This window comes from Hippocampus zosterae, chromosome 4 (assembly GCF_025434085.1).
Source record: "Hippocampus zosterae strain Florida chromosome 4, ASM2543408v3, whole genome shotgun sequence".
NCBI classification, from domain to species: domain Eukaryota; kingdom Metazoa; phylum Chordata; class Actinopteri; order Syngnathiformes; family Syngnathidae; genus Hippocampus; species Hippocampus zosterae.
The window spans coordinates 5,824,564-5,834,100 of record NC_067454.1 but is presented as its reverse complement, the minus strand read 5'-3'; the positions used below and the strand labels follow the sequence as shown (position 1 = coordinate 5,834,100).

Sequence of the window (9,537 nt, the reverse complement as noted above, 5' to 3'; positions counted from 1 at the left end):
ATGGCTGAGTTACATCCAAATTCAGTTTAAAATGTTAAACATAGGAGATAATATCGAAACAGAACATCGGTTTCATATCCCGGATGGGTCCAAATAAATCTCAGTCAATATAATTTTTAAAATAAAGCATTTAAAGTTCAACGTTTCACAGAAGGTTTAACGGTTTCGAAATGGGGTTGTTAGACAGCTATAGATTTTCAGTTAATTGTTTTAGACTTGAGTTCGGATTTGTGGTTATGGTTTAAAATCATGCCTTAAGGCCAAGATTTAAATTAAGGTTTCAAATGAGGGTTTTAAGATCAGTGTTTGGTTTTCAAGTGGGCCGGTGAGGGTAGTGAGCCCTTTTCTTCCTTCGTCCTTCATGACTCCCTTGCTTCTATCCTTCTTGCCTTTCATCCGTTCCACCATCCATCTTTACTTCCTTCAACAAGGTAATTGTAGACTACTCTTTTTGGCCTGTTCTGTTAATCGGTTAGTTCTGCTGAGTGTACAAGTGGAACTGAAACGCCTACTCCTGTACAGTACTGTATTTCAATTTATTTTTACACCAAGCTCTCCCCCTAGTGGTAGAAATCACGTTTAGGATTCAACAAGCCAATTTGAAATCACCGGCTTCGGCTATTTTCGTCAGTCACGTGATGCCCTTTCGTCTTCTTCCGGCGTCCACTGTCCTTTCGCTTTGCCGCCGCACGTTCACATTCAGTACAGTAGTTAGCATCCGCTTCACTACTATGTTCTCTGCCGTCTTCCGGCTCTCGGCCACAGGCGCCCGAACCTTGGCGACCCGGTTCCGACCCGGACACACAGGTAGGAGGCCTTGCTTCACAGATAACGTCTACTGTGGAGAAACGTAAAAGAAGACAGGAGGTAGCCGATGTGCGGGCGGCTAGCTCGCTAAGTTAGCATTTGAACGTAAACGGTAGCAAAGGGTCACATTGAAATGTATTCCATTATTCATAAAGCATTGCGCTAATAACACTTATCAGTCCTAAACGTTTTAATGTGTGTTTATTTTAATGTAAATCAAAGCGCAAAATGTTATGTTTAATTCAAATGTCACGACCTTGTGTTGACCCAACTTGGTGAGTTCAAGAGTCATTAGCCGGAGATGATAATCCAAACACGGAGGGAGAAGAAATTAATTTGAAAAATAGCCACATGGTGATATTGTAAGATTTTTCAAGAGGTTTTTTTCTGAAGTATGTTTTGTGTTTTCTTTGTATCTTGGTAGAAAGATACAACTGATGGCATTAATCACGGTATTACCTTTTATTCATGTGTTATTCGTTAATTGCTTAAGGTGACAAAATGCCACGCTGTCAGCGTGATGGAGCTCTCAATAAAAGTTATGTTTTTCAGCTCCATTAGCTTCCAGATGTTACTCACATGCCATAGTGGAAACGGATGAGGAATTTGATGCCCGCTGGGTCACCTACTTCAACAAGCCCGACATTGACACTTGGGAACTCAAGAAAGGTTGGCGAAATTTGAGTCAATGGAGATGAAGCAGCAACATGAAGGAAAGTATTGAATAATTTTGTTTTGTTTTTTGGAAGGGATGAACACTTTGATTGGGTATGACCTGGTACCCGAGGCCAAGATCCTGGATTCAGCTCTTCGGGCGTGCCGGAGACTCAATGACTTGGCCAGTGCCATCCGCATCCTGGAGGCTGTCAAAGTGAGCTTGACATAGACACTTATCAGCTTTCCTTCACAGTTTGCATTATTTATTTGTTCAATTCAGGACATTGTACATGAATGAACATTTCTTTCGTTACAAAAAAAAATGTAAACGCACTACAACTAGTCCAAAGGCTTATTATTTCCATAGTTAGTTCTCCTGCCAGAATGTACAAGCTGTGTCCCAATGGAAAGTGAAAGTTTAAAATTTGCGAACATCACAGTAAAATGCTAAATATAAAAAAAATATCATACTCGGTATCAAGCACAAAACCAGTATAGTTACATTCCAAAATATTTCAAGGTGCAAACTCATTGGTAAAAAGAGTCATAAGACCTTCAGATACATACAAGGTGACAACTTTATTACATACATTTTATTAAACTTCTCTGAAAATGTAGCAATTAGTAAATTTCACGACTGAGTTTTATAGCAATTAATAGTAAATTGTATCAATGGGGAAAATGCAGCAATTGTCATGAGGTGTAATTTGCCTGTTGCATTTGTCTAAATTAAAGTTCTTGTTTATATGTACTTAGTCTGCTATATAAACCATTTTTCACTTGCTCAAACAGCTGACTATAAATATTGTGAATGTCTAGTGATGCACTTTAAGCTGCGATCTTGGAGGAACTAAATTTGGTTTGGTGTTTGATTTTGCTTTGCAGGACAAAGCGGGCCCCCACAAAGACATCTATCCATACTTGCTGCAGGAGCTGAAGCCCACGTTGGCGGAACTCGGCATCTCCACGCCGGAGGAGCTTGGTATTGACAAGATTTAGCAGGCAAAGGTGACTGAATTTTTGTCAGCTATCTACTTGTATTATCTACAAATGGATCTTTGGGCACTCAATGCAAATTCCCCCCCCCCCCCCCCCCCCCCCTCAGGTGCTTGGAGAGATGAACTCTCTTATACTGTCTTCTGTCAAAAATGTCCATAGTGTTAATTGATCCCATACTGTCCTGTTATGTAAAAAGTGGTGGACCGAATAAACAAATACTGTCAGAAGTGTGTGTGTTCTTACTACATAACGGATCAAATGATGTACACATCGCTCTACTACACGTGATTCAGCTCTGTCCATTTATATTTTATTTTTTCGTAGAATTTTGACTGAAGACGCAAGTACCTGTAATTATAAATACTTTTACCAACAGTGAACAGTGTTCAAAAACAAATTTTCTGAGATTGCCGACATTACTGTTATTACAGTCGGTTAAAAATATTGAGTCATCAATACATTGCAAGTACATACAGTACTGCCATAAATATGTAAGAAACAGTACTGTACTGGATACCAAAATTCCCTTTCATTTCAACCCGTATGCCTTTATTTTGAGAGAAAAAAAGACCGTCAAGTGGCAATTTTGTTGTAATTATCCATTTATTCCGACGCAAATATCAAATGTGCCCGAGTTATCCACTTAGAAAAGGAAGAATACGCTAACACAAAAACCTTTTCAACCTTCTACAACATCTTATTTTGAAATGTTAACCGGAAACGCATTGAATCCTTACCAGCAGCTAGCTAGGCTAATACTCTCTCCACTGCCTGTCGGCGTTGACAACAAATTCCGGCTTGTCATGGGCATGCTGAAGTGCTGTATGTTGTGACAACCGACGCCACGATGATGAACGACATCTCCGAGGAGCCGGAGAAGGACAACTTGCTCGAGGAGGCTCCTAGTTTGACGGTAAAGCTCTCGCGGCTAACCAAAGCTATTTGGGCTAAGAGCTAAACGCAGCTACGACGAGCTAGCTCACTTAGTTTGTGTCCATTGAAATTGACACCAGATTTGAGTTTTCATGATTTTGTTTACATGGCTACATACTTAAAAAAATTCGAATTAATGTCTACTCTGTAATTTGGAAACATTGTTATTCGGATTCTATGGGCAGGATGCTCTTTTCTAATGTTATAAATCACAACATACATTAATTAGCTAGCTCAGAAAGAGCAAGCTCATCTTGTCATCAATAGGATTGAAACTATTAGCATTTAGTGACTCAACTGAAGAGAAGGCCAGGCATTTATTGGGCAGACCCCAGCAGATTTACATCCTCAACTGGTCGCCAACCAATCACAGGAGACAGTCAAGTTGGATCGATTTATCAACAACATAGCAATTTATCGATACAGTGATTGGTTTGATAATCGATTAATCATGTCAACACAAGGTTTAAAATTGTCACATCCTCAGAATTTCAGCCTCTCAAGAGTAAATGTTCTCTCATTTCTGTAGTCCTCCACAAAAGCAGACTTATTATCTTTGTGTTGAACCATAACAGTACATTTGCAAACTTCGTTTTGACTTTGGGAAACATTGAGCATTTTTGCCTATTTTCAATCACATTACAATAGAGTCATATTAATTAATTTGTTTTTGTGCATTTTCTGCACTGCAAGTTTGAAATTACATCTTTTAACCCGATTCATCGATTGATGACCGTGTAAGGAAGTGAATGTAAATAACATCCATCAATTTGCCACTCAAGGTGCCCGGTAGTGGCGCAAGGCCTAAAAGCAGCGATGGAGGCATCAGGTCAACAGAGAAGAGAGGACCTTACATCATGTCCAGGGTGCCAGCCATCCACCTCAAGCTACGTGAGTAGTCATGAGTTATTGAGAGCCAGTTATTGAGAGCCAGTCAACACAATTTTACAGTGTTTGCACACAGTCTTTGCAGTTTAAAAAAAAACAAAAAAACATGAAGTGAGGAAACAAGTTTCAACAAGCCATTCTGAACCTTCACACAGTGAAAATTGGTGAAATGCTTTGTAAAGCACGTGTCAGCGAGAAAGGATTCCATTTTGGGAAACACAAAAAAGGTGCAGATTATGAATTATTTATTTAGTTTCAAATTCATTTATATCTTCGCCCACATTTTGGTCATATTTTATGACTTGATTCTCGCAATATTTCACATGAAAAATAGATTTTTTTCAGATTTTTTCATGTAATAATACTTTTTTTTTGTTTTGTTCCACGAGTCATGCTTAATATACTGTATACACATAAGATATGTCACCACGATGACATAACAATGACCTGAAAATGTTGAATTCGATTCCAGGATTTACTGTTGTGATGTTACGACTTTGTTTTCGTAAATTAAAAATCTTTGTCAGTTTTTTTTTTTTTTACACCTTAATTACAACTTATTGTATCGGTAGATATCAAAAGTGTCAGACTCTGAAAAAAAAATCAGGACATCACTATATGTTATGAATTTATTATCCTAATGCTCCAACTTTTTTTGCAGTATTTGAAAACTTAATTGACGTAACGTTTCTACCGCCTTTATTACCGATTTGTCTTACTGTTTATTGTGCATGTTAAATTGCTCCATGTACAGCACTTTGTATGCAGCGATGGCTGTTTGAAAGGGCTCTATAAATACTGTTGACTTGACTTAACGTTGTGACTTTAGTCTTGTAACATTACGACTGCTTTGAGCTCCACTTTTTTTTTGTTTTGCAAACTATTTTTTAAAATTTGCATATGATTACAACTTAATATGTTACTTTTAGTCATATTTTATAACTGTTGCACACTTGCAACATTTTGTCATTTTTCATAATATTTGACACCTTCATGACATAATATTAAGACTTTAATTCCCGTAATGTGAAGAGTGGCGTTCATTCCCACTTAGCCGTTGATGTCGATTGTCTGAAGGATTTACTGTGCAACTCACTCGCGTAGGGTGTAAAATAATGGAGGGTGACATCTTGTATTGGAATTGTATGCTAACCACTGCGAACATCATAGAAAAACACAGGGAGCTCGCCAGGAAAGCTCTTAAGAAAAAGGCTCTCTCACCGGGACCGCCTGTCATGCATCAGCCCAGACAAGGAGCCAAAAGGTAACAACAAGACTTGGCGTCATGTCCTACAACGTCCCGTAGCAGAGAGCGTCATTGTCTTGAATTATTTTACAGAAAAGTCAAGTATAACAAGGGCTACGCTGCCTTGAGTCAACGTGCCGAAGAAACTTTGATTGCATTGGATTCTGACAGGTAAAGACACAAATGCTGTTGTCAAGTCAGAACCTGTTCTGTCCTGTCCGTTTTTGTTTTTCCCACACGCCAAATGTTTCGACAATGAGAATAACAGAACTGGTTGTTCGTGTTGTTGTAGCGATGAAGAGATTGATTTTGAGCAGTGCTCCTCGGGCTACTCCTCGGCCGAGGTGAGTCACTCCCACAGCCGCGCATTCTTGCACTTGTAATTTCACCTTTTCATACGGGCAGCGGCAAATAAGGCCGTTGCATATTATTGTTTTTTTTTTTTTCCAGAATGTAGTGGACACTGCTCTCTGTGGGCGGGGATAGTTCACAAATGCCGAAAATATCTGTGTTGTCATTGAAATGCACCTGATTTAGGAACTTAGCATTTATTCAATGACTCAAATTCAGTTACCTGTACTTAAAACTACCATCGTAGCCTCATGCCCATTCACGTTGAAAACCGTACCCCCACCCCACCACCACAAGTACAAAATGACAGTGTTAATATCAGGTGAAATTCAAGCCTCTTTGGTTCTGTTTTGACAGCTTGCATCTTTTTTGAAACAGTTTCGCTGTGTCCCTTTCAGATCCATCCGGACTTGAGTCGGCAGCTTCTGCAAGACGGCTACCGGCTGGACGAGATTCCCGACGACGAGGACCTGGACCTGATCCCACCCAAAGCCATGGGTTCCTCTGTGTGTTGCTGCATAGAAGCTCCGTCCTGCTGCACGCAGTGAAAGGCTGCTACTTTACTGCAGAGCGCCAAAGCAGGTTTGTAGCGGCTGTTGGGAGACCGGCGCACGCTGCCTTCTTGCCTCCTTGAACCGGGGTTTCCTACTCTGGAGCCGAGAGCGGGCCTCCTCCTCAACCGCATCGCCGCGGAGATGGACAGCAAAAAAACAAAACAAAAAGCCTTATCCACTGTGACTCCAAAGCTTGACCCTATTTTTGTATTTTTTTTTCTCGTACGTTTCACTGTGCTAGCACTACAAATGGAGTGACTGGCGCGGACGTGTGGCATCTGCATGTTTCATTTGCAATTCTTACATTCCCTGATTGCTGTTACATGAACGTCACCTACTCCCACATTAATAACCTGAAAGGATTTGAATAGGATATTAAGTTAAGTACGCTTGAGTGATGCACTTATTTTTCTAGTTTTTTTTTTTTTTATGAATTCTTTTGCTAGCGTCGGGGTGCAATCGACATTGAAATGTGTTCTCTTATCAAATGATTGACCCTTAAGGGTTGAAAACGGCTTGCTCGCTTATATAACGATCCAATGCTAATGGCTCGGTAATCATGGATTTTTATTTTTATTTATTATAATTAGTGGGCTTCATTATTATGATACTACCGAGGAATATTAGGGCCACATTTCAAAGGGGAAAAAATATATGTAGAATATGGCAATACATTAATTTTAGGAGGAAAAAAAGCAGTTGAATATAATATACAAATTATAATGCCACAAAAAAAAATTGGACTCGCATTCCAACTTTTTTTTAATGACATTATGACTTTATTCATGCAAATTTATAACTTAATGGTCATACCATTGGGCGGCCCGGTAGTGCAGTGGTTAGCACGTTGGCTTCACAGTGCAGAGGTACCGGGTTCGATTCCAGCTCCGGCCTCCCTGTGTGGAGTTTGCATGTTCTCCCCGGGCCTGCGTGGGTTTTCTCCGGGTGCTCCGGTTTCTTCCCACATTCCAAAAATATGCATGGCAGGCTGATTGAACACTCTAAATTGTCCCTAGGTGTGAGTGTGAGCGTGGATGGTTGTTCATCTATGTGTGCCCTGCGATTGGCTGGCAACCGATTCAGGGTGTCTCCCGCCTACTGCCCGGAGACGGCTGGAATGGGCTCCAGCACCCCCCGCGACCCTAGTGAGGATCAAGCGGTACAGAAGATGAATGAATGAATGAATGAATGGTCATACCATTATGACTTTACGCTCCTAATATTACAACCTACTTCCTTTCTTCCTCATCACATTAGCGCTTCATTCATGTAGCATTACAACTTTGTTCTTATCACAGTCCGGACTTTATTTTCGTAACATTACGAATTTGTCATAAGCGAATGTCTTCAATTTTGTAACATAATTTTATCCTCATGATGGAATTGACTCTTTGAACGTTACATCAGTTTCAATGTTAGGACGTTCTCGCAATGTCACAACGTTATTCCCGTAACCGTACAACGTTGCGCTTGAAATGTTAGGAATTTGTTGTAACAAGATTACGAGGTGACTCTTGTAACATTGCAATTTTATTTTGCCTAACTTTACAAATTTTTAATCAAGTTACAAATATATTTTGAGAAAGAAGGATTTTTTTTTCATAGCATTAGAATTCTTGTAACATGTCCCACTTTATTCGCATACCAATTCATATTCTTCTATTACAACTTTTTTGGTGTACCGGTAACATTAAGATTGAATTGTTTCGACACCACGACTATTCTAAAACTGAATTCTTTACAACTTCAATCATGTACGTAAACGCTTGCTCCAACTTTTTTCAGTAGCATTGTGACTTTATTTCATAAAAATGTCAAACATAATTATTGTCACCGTACAAATTTATATCATATTCTTGTAACTTTTCAACTTTTTATACTCTCAAATATTTTTTTTTCTCATCATATTACGCCGTCTTCTAACATTGTAACCTCATTCCCACGAGGTTGCATTCTTCGCGCAAAACTTGTGTATTTTTTTTGGATAACATTGCAACTTTTTCCCCCCTCGTAGTGTTCTGATTTTCTTTTTTTTTTTCATGTCTGCGTAGCCCGAGGACACCTTTGTCGTCACCTCAATCAAAGCGTTCACATAAATGTGCACTATCTCCAAAATACTTAAGCCAATGAGTGAGGTAGCAAATGCAGTGGGATGGTCTCCGGCATGTGAAAATTAAAAAAAATGTTCATCGAAGTCTAAAACAACACGCTATAGATTGCTTGCATTCAGCTTGGAAAAGAAGAGACATGTAGGGCTTTACACCAAAGGGGTTTCTGGTGAGTTGAGAAGCAATGTTGCGTCAAGAGTTTTGCGTTGGCGCTATAACTAAGTAGATGTATTTATTATTTATTTATAACTTTCAGAGATGGGAACAGCAGCATTCAGAAAAGAATTGCTGGATGTCTTTTTTTCAATACATTGTGTGACAAAACTATGGTTGCAACCGTTGGAAATGTTTATTGTGTGTGAGACCGAGGAAGGGCGAGCGCTTTGCCTTTTACTGTACATTTGCGGAATAGAAAGAGCATTTTTCTCTTATGAGTGGTTGCAACCCGCATAAGTTTCCTCTTGTGGCGGTGTTGGTTCTTCTCATCGGGGGAAAGCACTTACTCTATAAGCGACGGCAAATGGCAGCGTAAAACCCGAACATTTAAAATGACCTTTGACGCAATCAACGAACAAATGGTTCATGTTATTCTGAGGGTATGTGGTCTAGAAAATGGATGGGTGGATTTTTTAAATATTTTTTTTTTTACAGGGTGCGCCAAAAGTATGTACCCACATTTTAATTTCTTTACACTTGAACCAAAATGACATTTATTAAATATCCTTCTTCAACAATGGAACATTCCTCAAACTTTGGTAGATCAATGCAACACATATTAGCGCATCACAAAATTCAGATCTGTATACATCTCAATGAACGCTTGCCAAATGTACCGTGTGATTGACGGCTGAAACACTCCAGAATCTACCCGAACACGGATACCTGGACAGACGGATAGGAATAAAGTAGCAATGTGACAAGTGGCTTCCTTTGCCATCCTTGTGGAATTCTCTATTTAAAAAAAAATAGAATGAGGACGTGAAACACCTCTATA

At 39.5% G+C, this 9,537-nt stretch overlaps 2 protein-coding genes and 1 long non-coding RNA gene across 3 annotated transcripts in view; 2 read left to right on the top strand and 1 right to left on the bottom strand.

The window, feature by feature from the left end:
* LOC127600078 (uncharacterized) overlaps nt 1-9,537 on the bottom strand; it is a 44,477-nt gene that overhangs the window by 31,663 nt on the left and 3,277 nt on the right. The gene's annotated exons all lie outside the window — the stretch shown is intronic.
* On the top strand, nt 642-2,690 carry LOC127600049 (cytochrome c oxidase subunit 5A, mitochondrial-like). Its single transcript, XM_052064409.1, has 5 exons — nt 642-807; nt 1,360-1,476; nt 1,557-1,678; nt 2,350-2,472; nt 2,570-2,690. Exons 1-4 carry the CDS (start codon nt 732-734, stop codon nt 2,461-2,463), a joined length of 429 nt encoding a protein of 142 aa, XP_051920369.1. The 5' UTR covers nt 642-731; the 3' UTR covers nt 2,464-2,472; nt 2,570-2,690.
* On the top strand, nt 3,172-9,171 carry fam219b (family with sequence similarity 219 member B). The gene is made up of 6 exons (XM_052064408.1): nt 3,172-3,376; nt 4,179-4,287; nt 5,455-5,548; nt 5,624-5,701; nt 5,823-5,874; nt 6,280-9,171. The coding sequence occupies exons 1-6, from the start codon at nt 3,311-3,313 to the stop codon at nt 6,427-6,429; spliced, it is 549 nt and encodes a 182-aa protein (XP_051920368.1). The 5' UTR covers nt 3,172-3,310; the 3' UTR covers nt 6,430-9,171.